The following is a 19,868-nucleotide window of genomic DNA, read 5'->3' as shown; positions in this document are numbered from 1 at the left end:
TCGTTCAGCGAGGCGCCGGAACCCTCGCTGAACGACCTCCTGCAGTCGATCTCCTGCCGGCGCCATTTTCCGTACGGAAAATGGCGCCGGCCATACGCGTATGGCCGGCGCCATTTTCCGTACGAAAACGATTCGCGGCGGGAAATCGCTCCCTGACCCCCGCTGGACCTCCAGGAACTTTTGGCCAGCTTGTGGGGGGCCTCCTGACCCCCACGAGACTTGCCAAAAGTCCAGCGGGGGTCCGGAAGGACCTCCTGCCGTCCAATCTTTTTCGTCTATGGCCGCCGCCATTTTTCGGCGCCATTTTGGAAAATGGCGCCGGCCGAAGACGACAAGATGCAGGAGCAGGAGCCCGTTCCGGACCGCTGCCGTTCCGGACCGCCGCTGGACCCGCAGGTTATTTAAGTTATTTGGGGGGGGTTCGGGAGGGTGGGGGATTTAATTTAAAGGGTCGGGGGTGGGTTTTAGGGGGTTTTAGTGTGCCGGCTCACGATTCTAACGATTTATAACGATAAATCGTTAGAATCTGTATTGTATTGTGTTCCATAACGGTTTAAGACGATATTAAAATTATCGGACGATAATTTTAATCGTCCTAAAACGATTCACATCCCTAGGTCCTAGTTCTGTGGCGCGCCCTGATTGAAAGAACTACTTAAGGAACTTCCTTGCCTTGGCAATCCGGTTTGTTCTGCTAGATTACCACTGTGTTCTAAGCCTTGTTCTAGTCTTGTTCCAGTCTCGTACCAGCCTTGTTCCAGGATCCTACTGTTCCAGCCTCGTTCCTGCATCCTACTGTTCCTGTGTTCATCTGTCCGTCTCCCCAGGTTGTATCTTCGGACTGTCTGTCTGGTACTGATCTTGGCTCATCCCTCAACTACTCTACCTGCTGCCTGCCTCCTGACCTCGGCTTGTTCCTTGACCACTCTGCCTGCTGCTTGCCTTCTGACCTCAGCCTGCCTGTGACCTCGTCTGACCTCTGGAACCTGACCTTGCTACATTTACCACTCTTGGACTGATTCCTGGTATCTGACCTTTGCCTAATTGACTACGTCTTCTGATTCTGGCTCTGTCCCTTGCCTTGTCATCGTCTACACTGTTCTGGTCTTCCTTGTTCCATCTGACCTCCTGCTTTGAACCCGACCTCGCTCATTCCCTGCCCATGGGCACACCAGTCTACCACCTCTCCAGGAGACCCTGCAAGGCCCACCTAAATCCAAGTGCCCCAGGTCCCTATGGGCTCCACCCGGGGGGACCGTGGGCTTCCAGTGGTTAAGCTCATCCTAGCCTCTGTCTCCTCCTGTGTTCCGCCCCCTGGGGACAGGTGCTTCCTGGTCCCTACCAGGGAGCTGTTCTCCACAGCTCCAGAACAAGGGTCCACCTCCGAGCGCAACAGGTTGCCAAGGCCATGGACCCGGCGGAATCTCCCGCCTCCAGGTCCCTACCAGGTTTGGCCACTTCAGTCAAAGAACATCATCAAGCTTTGGAATCGCTGGCTTCTTTGGTGGAAGAACTTCGTTCCCAGCTATGAGATACAGCTTTGACCAATCCTGTTGGCCTCTCGGCCTCTATGCTTCCCAAAGCATCGTTGGCACTTCTTGCACCTCCTCGATACAATGGGGACCCATGCTCCTGTTGTGGCTTCCTTAATCAGTGCTTCATGCAATTTGTACTGCAACCCTCCTTGTTTCTGAAGGAAATCACCAAGGTGACCTTCATTTTATCTTGCCTAGAAGGGAAGGCTCTTGCATGGGCCTCCCCCTTATGGGAATGCTCTGATCCCATACTTTCCAAGTTATCCGAGTTTGCTGCTCTCTTCATGCAGACCTTTGGAGACCCAGGCCGCCAGGCTGTAGCCAGCCATAACCTACTCCACCTTCGCCAAGGGTCTCGTACCCTCTCTGAGTATACAGTGTAGTTTAGGACACTGGTCACTGAGCTTGGGTGGCAAGAAGATTGTCTGCAAGCCATCTTCCTAGATGGACTCTCCTGCACTCTCAAAGATGAACTCTCTGTACGTGAGACTCCCACATCTCTAGAGGACCTGATTTCCCTTACCGGGAAGATTGGCCATAGTCTCCGACAAAAGCGCTACTATCCCCGGCCCCCAACTCCTGCTTCCGGTCTCTCTGGGCATCGAGGCCCATTCCTTTGCCACCACTGCTCTTATTGACACCGGAGCAAGTGGCAGCTTCATCATGGATGACATTGTCAAACTCCTGAACATTCCTCTTCAGCAATTAGATGTGAGCCTCCGTATCGCCTCCATTCAAGGAGAACATCTTCCAGGGCTCATCACCCACCATACAGTGGCTGTTCGGTTGACCGTGGGTATTCTCCATGAGGAGGAGATGTCCTTTTATGTCTTAAAATGCTCCACTCATCCAGTTATCCTGGGGTTGCCCTGGCTCCAGACCCATGAACCCCCGTTCGACTGGCATTCTCTACAGTTGGTGCAATGGGGCTCTATTTTATTTATTTATTTATTTAGAAACTTTTATATACCGGTATTTGTGGGGACATCATACCGGTTCACATAGTAACTGAAAGATTGGAAAATACATTGCAACAGGGGAAAGTAACTGGGCGGGGGAAGAACAGAAAGGCAGTAGGAAGGATAGGAGAACAAGAAGGTAATAACCAAAACAATTTACAATGAAAGTCTCCTTAATAAGGAGGTTACCTGAAAGGGGACTGCGAGGGGGAGTGGAAGGAGTTATTCTGTGTAAGCATGCCAGAAGACAAGTTTACGTCCAGTATCTCCCATAGTCCCTGTCTTGAAGTCTGTTACACTTCCTGGTTTGCCTTCTCAGTACGCTGACTTCGAAGATGTCTTCTCGAAGCAGAAAGTGGATACCTTACCTCCGTTACACAAGTTTGATTGTCCCATAGAACTCCTGCCTGGCACAATGCCTCCCAAGGGCAGAACCTATCCACTGTCTCAACTTGAAACTCAGACCATGTCTGAGTATATCAAAGAGAAACTAGAGAAGGGGTTCATTCGTCCATCTGATTCTCCTGCTGGTGTGGGTTTTTAATTTGTTAAGAAAAAAGACGGTGGTTTAACCCTTGTATTGACTACAGAGGGCTCAATGCCATAACCCGCAAAGACCAATACCCCCTGCCCCTTATCAGTGAGCTGTTTGACCATCTAGAAAGGGTACAGATCTTCAGCAAGTTGGATTTGAGGGGTGCATACAATCTGGTGCGCATCCGACCTGAAGATATCTGGAAAACCGCATTTAACACAAGGGACGGTCACTATGAATAGACCGTAATGCCCTTTGAGCTATGCAATGCCCCAGCAGTCTTCCAACGATTGATGAACAAAGTTCTCTGAGACCTCCTGTATTCCTTCGTAGTCATATATCTTGAGGACATCTTGATCTTTTCGAAAGACCTTGAATCCCATCGAGATCATGTTCAGATTGTCCTTCAACGTCTAAGAGAAAACCACCTTTACGCTAAGTTAGAAAAATGCCTCTTTGAGCATAATTGCTTACCCTTCTTAGGGTGCATCATATCTGATCGAGGTTTCTCCATGGATCCCGAGAAAGTCCTGGGGATCCGTGACTGGCCCCAGCCAGTAGGCCTACGGGCCTTACAATGTTTCCTTGGCTTCACTAATTATTATCAGAGCTTCATTGCCAATTATTCTACCTTAGCTGCTCTGCTCACCGTCATGACCAAGAAAGGGGCTAACACTCGTGTATGGACTCCTAAAGCACAAGCTGCCTTCCAGACGCTTAAGGAAGCTTTCTGTTCTGGTCCATGTCTTCAGCATCCGGATCCCAGACGTCCATTTGTCATTGAAGTCGATGCCTCTGCAATCGGTGCAGGGGCTGTCTTGAGCCAGTGTTCTCCCAAGGGTAAATTAATACCTTGCTCCTTCTATTCTCACAAGTTCTCTCCCACAGAGCAACTTTATACCATTGGTGACCAAGAACTCCTCACTGTCAAGTTGGCACTCCAAGAGTGGTGCCCCTGGTTGGAAGGGGCACAGCACAAGTTTACCATCTTTACTGACCATAAAAACTTGGAGCACCTTAAAGAAGCTCAACTCCTGAATCCTCGACAAGTCCGATGGGCACTCTTCTTTGAACAGTTTAACTTCATCCTATGCTTTCGTCCAGGTTCTAAGAACATCCGTGCTGATGCACTGTCAAGCTCATTCGATCCTGAGGATGTTCCTGATGTCCCTAGCTATATTATAGATCCTGCCTGTGTATCCCTTGCTGTGACCACTACAGTTCCTACTGGGAAAGCAGACATTCCACGTAGATTACGTGAACGAGTTCTGAAATGGGCTCATGATTCCAAGTTGGCAGGACACCCGGGTCGTGCCAGAACCCTAGAGATGTTACGGAGACATTATTGGTGGCCCAATATGGTGCAGGATGCTCAAAATTATGTGGATTCTTGTCCCATCTGCGCCCAGCAGAAATCATCTACTGGAAGGCCTTGGGGCCTACTCCAACCACTCCCAGCACCTACTGAGCCATGACCCAGCATCTCAACAGACTTCATCACTGACCTGCCTCCATCCCAGAACAATACCATAATCTGCCGGGAAAAATAGTGGAAACTATTCTCAAGATCAAAATCATAGAGCATATAGAAAGACATGATTTAATGGAACACAGTCAACATGGATTTACCCAAGGGAAGTCTTGCCTAACAAATCTGCTTCTTTTTTTGAAGGGGTTAATAAACATGTGGATAAAGGTAGATGTAGTGTATTTGGATACTCAGAAGGCGTTTGACAAAGTCCCTCATGAGAGGCTTCTTCGAAAACTAAAAAGTCATGGGATAGGAGGCGATGTCCTTTTGTGGATTACAAACTGGTTAAAAGACAGGAAACAGAAAGTAGGATTAAATGGTCAATTTTCTCAGTGGAAAAGGGTAAACAGTGGAGTGCCTCAGGGATCTGTACTTGGACCGGTGCTTTTCAATATATATATATAAATGATCTGGAAAAGAATACGATGAGTGAGGTTATCAAATTTGCAGATGATACAAAATTATTCAGAGTAGTTAAATCACAAGCAGACTGTGATACATTTCAGGAGGACCTTGCAAGACTGGAAAATTGGGCATCCAAATGGCAGATTAAATTTAATGTGGACAAGGGCAAGGTGTTGCATATAGGAAAAAATAATCCTTGCTGTAGTTACATGATGTTATATGGAGCTACCACCCAGGAAAAAGGTCTAGGCATCATAGTGGATAATACTTTAAAATCGTTGGCTCAGTGTGCTGCAGCAGTCAAAAAGGCAAACAGAATGTTAGGAATTATTAGGAAGGGAATGGTTAATAGGACGGAAAATGTCATAATGCCTCCATATCGCTCCATGGTGAGACCGCATCTTGAATACTGTGTATAATTCTGGTCGCCGCATCTCAAAAAAGATATAGTTGTGATGGAGAACGTACAGAGAAGGGCACCCAAAATGATAAAGGGGATGGAACAGCTCTCCTATAAGGAAAGGCTGAAGAGGTTAGGGCTGTTCAGCTTGGAGAAGAGACAGCTGAGGGGGGATATGATAGAGGTCTTTAAGATCATGAGAGGTCTTGAACGAGTAGATGTGACTCGGTTATTTACACTTTCGAATAATAGAAGGACTAGGGGGCATTCCATGAAGTTAGCAAGTAGCAAATTTAAGACTAATCGGAGAAAATTATTTTTCACTCAAAGCACAATAAAGCTCTGGAATTTGTTGCCAGAGGATGTGGTTAGTGCAGTTAGTGTAGCTGGGTTAAAAAAAGGTTTGGATAAGTTCTTGGAGGAGAAGTCCATTAATGGCTATTAATCAAGTTTACTTAGGGAATAGCCACTGCTATTAATTGCATCAGTAGCATGGGATCTTCTTAGTGTTTGGGTAATTGCCAGGTCCTTGTGGCCTGGTTTGGCCTCTGTTGGAAACAGGATGCTGGGCTTGATGGACCCTTGGTCTGACCCAGCATGGCAATTTCTTATGTTCTTATGTTCTTATGGGTCATCATCGATCATTTTTCGAAGATGGGTCACTTTAATCCCTTGCCGGGCCTTCCATCGGCCCTGGAACTAGCCAAGTTGTTTTTGAAACACATCTTCCGTCTCCATGGACTCCCAAAGGTGATTATATCTGACCGAGGACTACAGTTTGCTGCCATGTACTGGCGGTCCTTATGCAAGAAGTTTAACATTGCCCTGAGTTTTACATTGGTGCAGGCCAATGGTCAAGCTGACAGGACCAATCGGACCTTAAAGACATTCCTTCACTCCTACATGAATGATCAGCAGGACAACTGGTCTGATCTATTACCTTGGGCTGAGCTGTCGCATAATACCCATATTGCGGCGGCCACTGACGTATCTCCATTCTCCGTGGTATTCAGACAACAACCCCGGCTGCCTCTTCCAGTTCCTCTGACTGTTCCTTCTCCAGTGGCTCAATCCATGGCCCACACCATTCATCAAGTGTGGAATCAAGTTAAAGAGCACCTTTCCCAGGCCGCTGTACGCTCCAAGCATAATTCTGATGCCCATAGACGTCCCACTCCGCTCTTCCGTCCTGGCCAGAAGGTGTGGCTGAGCGCTCGACACATAAGACTGAGACTTCCCCCTCATTGCTTAGCTCCGAAATACATTGGTCCATTTCCAGTGATTCGAAGAGTGGGAGCTGTATCGTATCAACTCCAGCTACCTCGTGTCATGGGTATTCATAACAAATTCCATGTGTTGCTGTTGAAGTCTTTGGTCCTCTCCAGGCCCTCATGTAGAGTTCCCTCTCCTCCACAGGTCTCTACCGAACCTGACATATCTCTTCAGGTAAGAGAGGTCCTCAACGTCCGTCGGCGTCGAGGGAGATGGGAGTACCTCCTAGCCTGGGAGGGTTATGGGGCCGAGGAGAACTTGTGGGAACCTTCCCACAACATCCTTGATAAGGAACTTTTGAAGACCTTTCATAGGATTCACCCTGACAAGCCACGGCCGCGTAGAGGGAGGCCTAGAGGGGGGTACTGTTGCACACCCCCATCTGTGTCCATCCCTCACATGGGCCTGCTCATCTTTCTGGCTCCTCAGCAGCTCCTGGATCAGCCTCCCCAGCTGCAGCTGCAAGCTCTTCCAAGCCCCGGCGTCCCGCGGCAGTGGTCGCCAGGCCTTCCACTGCACACCAGGCCTCATGCCGGAGTCCGGCGTTGTCCATGGTGTTGGCCATGTCCCTACGCATGTGCGTGCATGGACCGCCAGGCCTCTTGCAGGGCCAGAGGTGGGTCCTAGTTCCGTGGCATGCCCTGATTTGAAGGAAATACTTATGGAAGTTCCTGTCTGCACTTCCTTGCCTTGGCAATTGGCTTTGTTCTGCTAGATTGTCACTGTGTTCTAAGCCTTGTTCTAGTCTCATTCCAGTCTCATTCCAGTCTCATTCCAGCCTTGTTCCAGGATCCTACTGTTCCAGCGTCCTTCTGTTCCTGTGTTCGTCTTTCCATCTCCCCAGGTTGTACCTTCGGACTGTCTCTCTGGTACTGATCTTGGCTCGTCCCTCAACTACTCTACCTGCTGCCTGCCTCCTGACCTCGGCTTGTTTCTTGACCATTCTGCCTGCTGCCTGCCTTCTGACCTCAACCTGCCTGTGACCTCGTCTGACCTCCAGTACCTGACCTTACTACATTTATCACTCTCGGACTGATTCCTGGTATCTGACCTTTGCCTGATTGACTACGTCTTCTGATTCTGGCTCTGTCCCTTGCCTTGTCATCGTCTACACTGTTCTGGTCTTCCTTGTTCCATCTGATCTCCAGCTTTGAACCCGACCGCGCTCCTTCCCTGCCCAAGGGCATGCCAGTCTACCACCTCTCCAGGAGACCCTGCAAGGCCCACCTAAGTCCAAGTGGCCCGGGTCCCTACGGGCTCCACCCGGGGAGACCTCGGGCTTCCAGTGATGAAGCTCATCCCAGTCTCTGTCTCCTCCAGTGCTCCGCCCCCTGGGGGCAGGTGCTTCCTGGTCCCTACCAAGGAGCCATTCTCCGCTGCTCCAGGACAAGGGTCCACTTCCGAGCACAACAGAAACTCCCACAATGTGACCTCCAACCCCCCATGCACTGCCAGTGACACCCTAACAATGAGATCCCCAATGCCACACAATTCTCTCTGGCACTCCCTGTAACTTTGTAGAGGTGAGGTTTGGTTTATTCTCATAGGAGCATGCTCTGATTGGTCCTCTCTGTTTTTAAATCTGTGATCTCTAAAGATTACCCTGTAATGCAACATTTGTTATGGACAGAAAGAAATGTACATGCAATCAAATGTTATGTCAACAAGGGCCTCTGGAACATGGGTCAAAATATCTCCTCATTAATAAAGCAAATTTGTTGCTAAAAGATGACAAAGGCATGCGAGCAGACTACACATGTCACAAAATGCTTATATTTCTACTGTGATCCATAGTAAGTGCCCGTGGAAGGCCTTTATAACAGCAAATTACAAATCCATCAACTTAAAGCTACACCAATGGCTAGATGGGGCAGTCAAGCTGGACTTAAGACATCTAAACCCTAGATGCAGTTTTTATAAATAAGCAAGAAAGGCCACATTGCATCAAGTCTTTAAGGAGAACGTTCTATTTTAAGCACAAATACATGTCCTGAAGAGACTGATTTTCTGAATTTTGCTTGTTCAGCATTTTTCATAGAACTTCAGCTATAAACCATTTTGACAGAATAAAAAAAAAATAAGAAAAAAGACTTCTCAGGAGTAAAACCAGAGCTGCTTCCTCACAAGCTCCTTTCTCCCTTTCTGGAGCAAGTGTCTCAGTTTTAACAGAACTTAAAAATACCCTTTCTCAAAGCAGTACAACTGCTGTTGCCGCCGTTAAGGCCCGAATTTGTTCCCACTGGGTTCAATTGCAGTAAATGGTACCTGGCTTTATATAAATTTAATGAAAGAGGCTAAGTATGTGGATTAGAAGCAGCCCTCTGATTGGCAGCTCGCTGTTCTGAAGGAATAGGTTAATAGCTGTGAACCTCGCAGCTGGAACTTTCTTAACACCAACCGGTGGCCTCCATCTTGTGATCAAAGTAATTTACTGAAATGAATTACTCAGACAAGGAAATTCATAATAGCAATAAAGCGCTTCCAGAAGATAATCATACCAGCAGAGGCATTCATCTGCATCTTACATCACCCTGCATGAGGCTGTAATCCTTCCATCCTTTTACCCCTATGAATACGTTTTCCACATTTTTTTTTCCTAACACGTTTTTCTCTTGCTTGATTATAAGTTTACAATGGTGGCATAATTTACAAAATTGGTGTTGGATCTCTGTGTTGCCTGCGAAATATTTAGACAAATAGCTAACACAATCTCCCTCCTTGGGACCTCAAAGCGGACATTTCTCCCAGTACTTCCAGCTATTTTCTGACAGACCCTCTCTTGCTACCACCACAGAACGATGGCGGGCGCTGTCCTAAACCAACGCAAGCAAGAAACGTGTAAGTTGTGTCTGGGTGCACAGATGTTACGAAGATCGCATCACATCATCTATTCCTTCAGTGGAATAAGTCTGTACATTTAAACCCCTGAAAGCTTTATTGAATAGTGAGCTTAAGTGGGATTAGAATCTCCTTCACTGGTTTTAAAAATGCAATTTCCAACTCAAGCTGGAGATGTCTGTAGGATGCACTTTTGCTAAATGTAAGAGTAAAATGAAAAAGAGGATGGAAATAAGGAATTATTGATTTGGAAAAATTGGGTTCCTTTTTCTATTTATTTGCTCAAGGCTTCACTGGACAATCCAGTACGGTTCTACTTCCCCAGTCGCACAAGGCTGAACTAAATTGAGAGGGTGACACAAGAAAATACGGAAACAAAGCTATGTTTATGTTTATGGAGATTTGTGAGATGCAAAATGAGGTACAGAGAATTGTCATCGCAAATTAAAAACAGGCAGAAGCCACTATGAACTCTGGGACATAAATCACCCACAATCAGGAGATATTTTACCCTCAGCATTTACAGAGAACAAAGGCAGGTGAGATGAGATGTCTTGTTTCAGGTGAAGGATTGGTCGTCCCCTCTGCATTTAACAACTTTATCCTCCCCTGCTGTAAAACACAAAGTGTTATGGGATCTCAGTTTAGTGGACCCTTGGGCCGACCTGCAGGAGACTGGGAAAGACGGTCAATGTCTCTAGTGTATAGCAGGCCGGGAGGCAGATGTTCGGACAGGACATAGATGCTCTTCACCCTGGAAGCTGGTGCTCCCCCGGGAGGAGCCCGTAGGGGCCCGGCCGCTGGGACTTAGGCAGGTTGTGGATCAGGACAGGTAACTGGAACCAGATTAGAACAGTAGAGATACTGTAACTGGGCTCGGGTTCTGGAACCAGGCAGGAACTGTAGCAAGACTCGGGACTGGAACCAGGCAGGAACGGTAGCAAGACTCGGGTACTGGAACCAGGCAGGAACTGTAGCAGGACTCGGGTACTGGAACCTGGCAGGAACTGTAGCAGGTAAACAGGAACCAAGCAGGCACTGTAGCAGGCAAGCAGGAACCAAGCAGGTACTGTAGCAGGAACGGAGCGACGAAGCAAGGCGAGTCACTCCGGGGCACAGCACAACAGGGAACCGGGAGGCAAACCTGTTGCAAGGCAAAGACTGGATGGCCGCAGTTGGCTTATCAAGGCCGCGGCATCTGATGTCAGGAATTGGGTGGAGTCACCTCTGGCGGGAAACGGCCTAAAAAAGTGCCCAAGTGGCGCGCGCGTGCCTAGAAGCAGGGCGTCCATGGGAGACTTTGCAGCGGTGCAGCTCCAGCGGGGACGCCGCCAAACAGGCCGCAAACCAGGCCTCTGGAAGGGGGAGCAGGTCCGGGAGCCCGGAGGTAAGGGCCTGGCCGCGGTACTCGCGGCCAGAACCGCAACACAAAGGGCCTGATCCTGGGATGCACAACATGTTTGACTGTTCTGAAGCCCCAAGTTGGCCTTGCAGATGGCCTAGGCTAGGACTTGTGTAAGCTTAAGCCATCAGGTATTGTGCGATAGTTTGTTCTGCTTCAGACCCTTATTGGCTAGGATTCAAAAAGCAGGCTGATAAAAAGATTTCCTGAAAGTGTTTTTTTGTCTGTGAAAACTTCCCGAGTCTTAAAAGTATGTATCAAGCTAGGCTATCAACTATAAGAAGAGTACTTTAGAGGAGAGATTGGTTATGTCTAAAACTGGTCAACTGGAATTTTCTAAGCAGCCTCCATTACTCTTTATGTCTGTATGTTTGCTTCCCCAGACTCAAGTGCTGCTGCATTAAAAGGAAGAGAGGAAAGCAGACACTTCAGTTCCTCAGAAACAATTCTTTACACCTTAAAGTTGAAATGAATTTATCTTTACTTGGTACAATACATGCAAGCTTTAAAGCCACAGAACTTCGTGAAGTGATTGTAATGGACACTATTTCTTTAACTTTAATTTATGATAGGATACATGGAAACATAAAATATGATGGCAGATAAGGACTGTAAAGTCCATCTCTCCAGCCCAATCTCTTTGTTGGTCCAATACCATAGACCACCGTTTATCTCTGACATTCCCTTCACTTCTGCAAAACTAAGGATCCTCTGTGCTTATCCCGGGTTTTTTTCAATTCCTTTAATTTTTATCCTTATGCCCCCAATGAAAGACTGTTTCACATACCTACTACTCTTTCTGTGAAGAAATATTCTCATTTAGTACTCCTCCTAGGAGTTGTATAACCTCTTGTATTAGAGCATTCTTCCTTCAAAAAAATGTTTGCTTCTTCAACATTTATACCTTTGAGGTATTTGAATCTCTCTCTAGCATATCCTCCCATCACTTCTCTCCTCTACATATTTAGGACCTTCAATCTCCTCTGTTGTGGCTTTTGGTGCAGATCCCACACTATTTTGTTAGCTTTCTCTGGACTGTCTCCATCCTGTTGTTATCCTTTCAAAGTTATAGCTTCCAGAATTGGACACAATACTCTGTTACGATTCTGCTCGTGGGCCTAGCCGCAAGCAGCCTCTCACCTTCCAGTTTGCCTGCCTCATTGCCACTGTTTGCCTTCATGCGGCTGGGAGGCCACCAATGCTTTCTTTGCACGTCCAGAGCTGCTGCCCTTCAGCCTCATGGCTAGGAGGAAATCGACCCCGATGCTCTCTCCTGCTGTGGTGGCAGAGAGCTGCCGCTGCCTTCCTTTTTGTGGCTAGGCCACCACTGGTGCTCCCTTGTGGCCTGGGAGCCGCTGTTTTCCTTCCTTGCAGCCTGGTGGCCATGCAGCGGGAGCTGCCCTCGGTCTTCCTTCCTGCAGTGGGGTACTGCCTCTGACGCTGGGCCTCGCTTTACGGCCTAGTGCCGCTCCTGCTCTGATCTGCAGCAACGATGACGCTCTCCAGGGTCCTGTCTCCTACCTCCTAGGTATTCGACTGCGCCTCGCTTCTGGATTTAAAGGGCCAGTTCTCCTGCCTCCTCCTAGTGATGTCATCCTGGGCGTTTTCCCTTCAGCCTACAAAAGGGCTCAGCCTTCAGTTCTTCTTTGCCTTCGCAAGGAGTCAGTCATGGAGCTGGACTGCTCCTGGATCCTCCATTCCAGCTCTTCGTTCCAGGAGACTCCTATGTTCACCTCTACTTCTTCAAGGCATTCTGTTCTTCATGGGAATTCCCTTGTCTTCATTTGTGGTTTCTGATCCTTCGTCTTCATCTTTGTTCCATGTCCTGGTCTCTCGTTGGATCTCGTGTTACTGTCCACCAATATCTCCATCTAGTATCTTCGTCCAGATGTCTCCGTCTTCAGATGACCTCGTTTCCTGATATCCTGTCTCCCCTGACATCTCTGTCTCTGATGCCTTCCTCTGAAGTAGCCCTTGCCAGTAGATGTCTACCTGTCCTGTCCTTTGGTGCCTTCGTGATACTCTTGATTGAGTGCCCGGCAGGTCTGAGGTCCGGAAGGCCTGATGTTCAGATGTTCTGTCTTCCAGTGCCTCCTTGTTGCTCTTCATTGAGTGCCTTTGGGGTCCGTGGTCCTGATGTCCTTGTCTTGGATGCCCCAGATGATTCTGCCTTCAGATGTCCTGTCTTTGATGTCGCCAATGTCCATGTCTCTAGATTACCTCGCCGTCTAGTCTTCAGATGTTCCGCCTTTGGCTTCCACTGTATCTGGCTCCTCTCTTTGAAGCCTTGTCCTCCAATATCTTGGGCTCTAATTTCACCTAGACTCCAGCAGATTGTGCTGTCAGTGGATAGCCTGAGTGCCATCCTGGCCACTGAAGCCTCCTTTCCAGCTGAGTGAGTTAGCGTGCTATCCGGATTCCACTCCATCCTGAGTTTTACCTTACTGTTGTCTTTCCATTCATCAAGAGTCCTCATCTTGCCTTAACCTTGCCTTAACATTGATGTAGCCATGCCTGAACCTTGATGTAACCGAGCCTGAATCTTGATGTAACCGTGATTCTGCCTTGCCTTCTTGCCTCATGTTTCACCTGACCTTGTTGCCAAGCACCTTTGCTCGACCATGTCTCCAAGTATCGTCTGATTGTGTCTTCAAGCGTCTTCAAGTATCCTCATTTGACCATGTCTTCAAGTGTCCTCGTCTGCCCATGCCTTAGAGTCTTCATCTTGTTCCAGTGCCATCACCTGTCCTCGACCTCTGTCCGTCCTGACGCTTTTGCCGTTCCCATACGGCAGGTCCGAAAGAGCTATTGAGTGGCCGGAGGGATAACCCAGAGACCAGCATTGCGTTGTTGGGTCTCTTCTGATGCGTCAGGTTCGGCAGAGGTCAGAGTCCTTGGTCTTCAGCCTGACCGCCTTGTGCTTGGACACGTCTCACCTGCCTCAGTGCTTCTACGTAGTTCTCCACATTCGTGCCGTGGTCCAAGGGCACACAACTCTCTCTAGAATCGGGACCGCTCCCTAGCGCTCCCTCATCATACTGTAGGTCAGATCTCACCAATGAGCTATACAGAGGCATTATTACCATAGTTATTCTGCTGGTTATGCTTTTTCTTATACATCCTAGCATTCCTCTGATTGGCCACTGACTTGCCACACAGTTTACTACCTTGAGACAGTAGACACGATCACTCTCTCCTACTTGGTGCACATCAGTATCTTATCCCACACGGTGTATTGCTGCCTTGGACGTCTCTATCCCAAATATATGACTCTGCACTTTTTTCACTGAATATTACCTGGCAACCATTTGACCATTCCTCAACCTTTCCCAATGCATTGGGGTGTCCACTCTGTTACCATGTGGATTGATTATCCACTCTAATTTAATGGAAACATTTAAATGTTAACAGTCATTTAAAATGGAAGAATAATAAATATAACTTAAACATTTTGGACTAGAAAAATAGAGTAAAGGCACCTGCATATCAGGAATGAATAGTTCATATTTCACCTGATTCTCCAAGCTATAATCATTGCTCCCAAATTGTCCAGCTTTTATTTTTATATATTTTCCTTTTTGACCTAAAACTTAGCAGCAATCCACATAAACCAAGAGGCAACACCTGACCCAGCTCTGTGTTTCAATTGCTCTGTGTTTCAATTTATATCTGCATCGGGGGTGTCCATAGTCGCCTTTCTTACTTCAATACCAATACGGTTCTGCAACAAGGAATATACATGGAAAAGATTATAAAAGTTCAGTGGAACCAATCCCCTTCTTTGGTAATTGGGAGTTCTGATTGGTCAAGAAACTTTCAAGACTCCTCCTAATGATTTGCTTATAGTATAATACTAGTGTGGTATTACTCCTCCTAATACTTTGCTTATAGTATGGTATTACTATTCCTAATAATCTGCTTGTAGTATAATACTAGTATGGTATTATTCTTCCTTATACTCTGCTTATAGTATAATACTATTGTGATATGACTCTTCCTAATACTCTACTTAGATGGTAACTTTGATGCTGGCATGCGGGCGCACATGTACGCACATATGGCCTTTTCCTTTACCTTCCTGTTTTTATAGTTAACCCTTAGCCAGCCTCCACCTTAACCCTAACTCCCCCCTTTTTCTTCTCCCCCTTGAAAACTTCCACCCCCTCTACCTTAAAATCTTCACCCCCGTAAAAAATCTCCATTACGAACTAACATTTAAAGCACTGCCCAATAATCTTCCACTGTATATATTGTACTCAGAACATTTACTGTTCCAAATGTATTCATACTCTGTATTTTTTTCATTTTGCCAGTTTTTATGTTTTTACCATCTGTAAAACAGTTATCCGTTCACCTAGTTATTTTAATTTAAATACCTCCATGTTATTTTTCTTCCCTGTAAAGGCTTCTGCCTGTGCGGCAGCTGTCCTACTCGATTTTCAAGTTATTTGTAAACCGATACGATGTGCAAACGGCTGTCGGTATATAAAAATGTTAAATAAATAAATAAATAAATAAATATGGCCATTTTATAACATACACACATATATGTACGCATGGTACAAAATAGGCTGTATGCGCACACATTTTTATGGACACATGCATGTGCGCACAAATGCCACCTCTACTGCTTAAGAAGGGGAATTTTAGTAGACATTCATGCCAATGCAATTACCAGTTTTCCCAGTTTGTTCCCATTTCGCCCAGGTAAAGGATAGGACTTTCTAACTCCCATAGTTAAATATCCTACCTTTTACCCTGTTAGCACCAACCCTTAAAATCCCTCTGACTAGCCTAGATTTTTTCATTTTATTACTTTCACGCCATCCATAGCAGAAATAAAGTTATGCTGTAGGGGACCCGGGTGCACACTGGTGAGCATGCGTTTCTACGAGCTGGTTTCATTCATAAATCCAGCAATGCCAATGCCCTGCCCAGAGCATGCGCATGCACATGCCCCTTTTTTGGAAAAACAATTTTGGACGCACAGTGGGAAATACGCGCGTACTCGGACGCCTTTTAAAATCCATGCAGCTTGCGCTGGCCCAACTTTTGCACATATCTCTCGGTTTTGGCGTGCGCCAGGCTTTTAAAATTCACCCCTTCTAGTATAATACTAGTGTAGTATTACTCCTCTTAATACTCTGACTAAGGTGTAATACTGGTGGTGAATTTTAAAAGCCCTGCATGCACCAAAACCAGGAGATACATGAGTATCTTGGGCCAGCACACGCAGTGAGGATTTTAAAAGTCACACAAGTACGCGTGCATCTCCCGCTAGGTGCACAAATACATTTTGCCAAAAAAGGGGTGGTTCGGGGCCATGGTCTGGGTGGGGCATGGGCATTCCTGGATTTTTTTAATGATTCCAGCGTGTAAATGCTTACACAGACAAGCACACGCTGGGGTCCCCTACCGCGTAACTATACTTCTGCTAAGGATGGTGTGTAAGTAGTAAAATAAAAAAAATCTAGGCTAGCCAGTGGTGTTTTAAGGATTGGGGTTAACAGGGTAAAAAGAAGGCTGTTTAACTAGGAGGGTTAGGAAATCCTATTTCTTTCCTGGGTGAACTGGGAAAATGGCCAATTGCTAGAGGCAGTATTTGCACACACATGTGTGCATCCATTATAAAATTGTACGCACATATACGTGCGTATGTTATAAGAATGGCTGCGTCATTTTCCGCGAGCTGGCATACGTGCATACATGTGTGCCTGCGCGCTGGTTTTAAAATTAACCTTAGTGTGTTTGGACAATATGGATTAAACCTTTTTTCAATGAAAAACTAAAAAAAGAGTCCGCAGACCCCCAAATATTACAACCAAAATCAAAAATAGATGGGAACTAAATCACAAAAAAATAACCGATCCAAACACAATATATATTCATCATATACTAACACTTTGGACTGTTGCCTCATTTTCATAGGCTTTTCAAAAAATCTAAATAATATTACCTTTGAAGGTGAACGATCGATTGATCCGGGCGGTCTTAGCATTTTGCATGACATACCGTCAGGCTTGCTGACACTTTTCCAGAAATGTTTTGCAGAATTTAAATAGTGTGTTTGATCGGTTATTTCTTACGATTTAGTCTGCATCTATTTTTGTTTCTGGTTAAAACTTTTTTCTTCATACCCAATGGGTTTTTCTCTTTTGACTTGATGTTCTTGCTTCCTGAAAGGTATAGCTCATCAGTTCTTTTTCGTAATTGAAAAGAAAGCAGTTGTTAGTTACTAACGGGCCGATACAGTACAGTGCGCTCCGGCGGAGCACACTGTTAACCCACGATTGGATGCGCGAGCTTTACCCCTTATTCAGTAAGGGATAATAGCGCGTCCAACCCCCCCGAACCTAATAGCGCCCAAAACATGCAAATGCATGTTGATGGCCCTATTAGTTATTCCCGCGCGATACAGAAAGTAAAATGTGCAGCCAAGCTGCACATTTTACTTTCAGAAATTAGCGCTTACACAAAGGAGGGCGCTAATTTCTCCGGGCACCGGGAAAGTGCACAGAAAAGCAGTAAAAACTGCTTTTCTATGCACCCTCCGAATTAATATCATGGAGGTCCCGAAAGTTAAAAAAAAATACAAAAAAATACAAAAAAAAAATTTGAAATCAGCCCGCAGCTTGCGGGTCGAAAACCAGACGCTCAATTTTGCCAGCGTCCGGTTTCCGAACCCGTGGCTGTCAGCGGGCTTGAGAACCGACGCCGGCAAAATTGAGCTTCGCTTGTCAAACGCGCTGACAGCCGCCGCTTCTGTCAAAAAAGAGGCGCTAGGGACGCGCTAGTGTCCCTAGCGCCTCTTTTTACCGCCGGCCCTAATTAAAATAAATTAAAATACTGTATCGCGCGCGCAGGAGAGTGGCCTGTGCGCAGCTGGGAGAGCGGGCGCTTGCCTGCTCTCCCGCGTTTTTACTGTATCGGCCCGTTAAATGAGGACTGGGAGAGTACAGAAGCTACCCTTGAAGTAAATCTGGCAGTAAAAGTCAATAAGTAAAAAAAACATGTACTCCTTATATGCCTTGATAATAATACTACTTATTATTGTTATTTCTATAGTGCTTGTGGTTGTAGGCAGCAGTACACAGCGGCGACCTGTATTCAGTGTGGTAATTCAGAGGCTTTGACTCTAGGCAATGTAGGATTCAGCAACGAGCCCCAGGACTGGCAGGAAGGGTTTACGGCTCCACCTGAGTATTTCTGTTCTGGAGTTCGTACGATTCCCTTACATCCATCACTGTGCCTCCATCGCATGCAGTCATTAACTTTCTGAGCAGGACAGGGTCAGCAAGGTTCAAATAGCAAAGGTTTCAAATTAAACTGTTTGCGTCTGATTTAAGATTTCAGAATGATCGCAAGGAGAAGGAAGACCGGGGGTGGGAGGGGGGCAGGTGTCTGCCACACCGGTTAAAAAATAAATCAGCCGTATGGAGGGCCACCTGAAAGTCTGTGCAAATTCCCATCGTGTGTCCACCCCCTTGTCCTGGAACTGCCTGTGCTCTGGAAGACACCTGCCCCTTGCACGTTTACACCTCCGAGGTACCTGAGTGTATCTGAGGTTTTCAGACTCCCAGCTCCCAGAGTTCCTCAGTGGTAAAGGAAGGAGAATGAGGACACCCTTTTCATATAAACCGCTGCCACTCGGGCCTCACCAGCTTTCTGGCTTTAATTTATTTGAAAGGAACCTTTCCAGAAATCTAAAATACAAAAACGGGGTGGAGGGGGGGGGGTTATAAATGGCCTGGGGTGTTGGGCTTGCAAAACCCACTTGCCTAAAGTGTATTTACTGCTCTGGCAGGAAAGTTAAGGTAACACATTTTTTACTGACGTCCTTGCTTGCTTTCCTAGCAAGAGAAGTTGGGTGACATCTGCTTTTCCCTCCGCTACGTGCCCACTGCTGGCAAGCTGACTGTCGTCATCCTAGAGGCGAAGAACCTGAAAAAGATGGACGTAGGCGGCTTGTCAGGTAAGAGTGCGGGAAAGCTGCCTTCTGCAGTGGCAAAAAGTTTGCTAAACTGTGCAGAGGCTGTGCTCCTGCTTACTGGAATGCTACTTTCTTTGGTTGGTTGGTTGGTTTGTTTGTTTAGGCAATACTACAGTCATTTCCATTCCTCCTGCTTCTGAAATTCATAATGAATTAAATGTGCATTCAGTGAGACCCCCCCCCCCCCTTTTCTGGGGAGGCACATGGGCAGGGCTGTACGCGCGGCGACCCAGAAGTGAATCATAGACATTGGGGTCACAGTCACTAAGGCTCCCCCCCCGGGGAGGCACATGGGCGGGGCTGTACGCGCGGTGACCCAGAAGTGAATCATAGACATTGGGGTCACAGTCACTAAGGCTCCCCCCCCCGGGGAGGCACATGGGCGGGGCTGTACGCGCGGTGACCCAGAAGTGAATCATAGACATTGGGGTCACAGTCACTAAGGCTCCCCCCCCCGGGGAGGCACATGGGCGGGGCTGTACGCGCGGCGACCCAGAAGTGAATCATAGACATTGGGGTCACAGTCACTAAGGCTCCCCCCCCCCCCGGGGAGGCACATGGGCGGGGCTGTACACGCGGCGACCCAGAAGTGAATCATAGACATTGGGGCCACAGTCACTAAGGCTTCCCCCCCCCCCCCCGGGAGGCACATGGGCAGGGCTGTACGCGCGGTGACCCAGAAGTGAATCATAGACATTGGGGTCACAGTCACTAAGGCTCCCCCCCCCCTCCGGGGAGGCACATGGGTGGGGCTGTACACGCCGCGACCCAGAAGTAAATCATAGACATTGGGGCCACAGTCACTAAGGCTCCCCCCCCCCCGGGGAGGCATATGGGTGGGGCTGTACACGCGGCGACCCAGAAGTGAATCATAGACATTGGGGTCACAGTCACTAAGGCTTCTCCCCCCCACCGGGGAGGCACATGGGCGGGGCTGTACACATGGTGACCCAGAAGTGAATCATAAACATTGGGGTCACAGTCACTAAAGCTTCCCCCCC

At 47.4% G+C, this 19,868-nt stretch overlaps 1 protein-coding gene across 1 annotated transcript in view; it reads left to right on the top strand.

Annotated features, from left to right (window-relative positions):
• Positions 1-19,868, top strand: part of SYT1 (synaptotagmin 1) — a 1,065,451-nt gene that overhangs the window by 920,712 nt on the left and 124,871 nt on the right. Inside the window, exon 10 of the mRNA XM_029597128.1 lies at positions 18,732-18,849. Coding sequence (XP_029452988.1) covers positions 18,732-18,849 — 118 coding nt within the window. The remainder of the gene's footprint in view (positions 1-18,731; positions 18,850-19,868) is intronic.

The sequence above is a fragment of the Rhinatrema bivittatum genome, chromosome 4 (assembly GCF_901001135.1).
Source record: "Rhinatrema bivittatum chromosome 4, aRhiBiv1.1, whole genome shotgun sequence".
Taxonomy (NCBI): domain Eukaryota; kingdom Metazoa; phylum Chordata; class Amphibia; order Gymnophiona; family Rhinatrematidae; genus Rhinatrema; species Rhinatrema bivittatum.
Note: the sequence above shows the minus strand (reverse complement) of the source record. Positions and strands in the feature narration are given on the sequence as shown.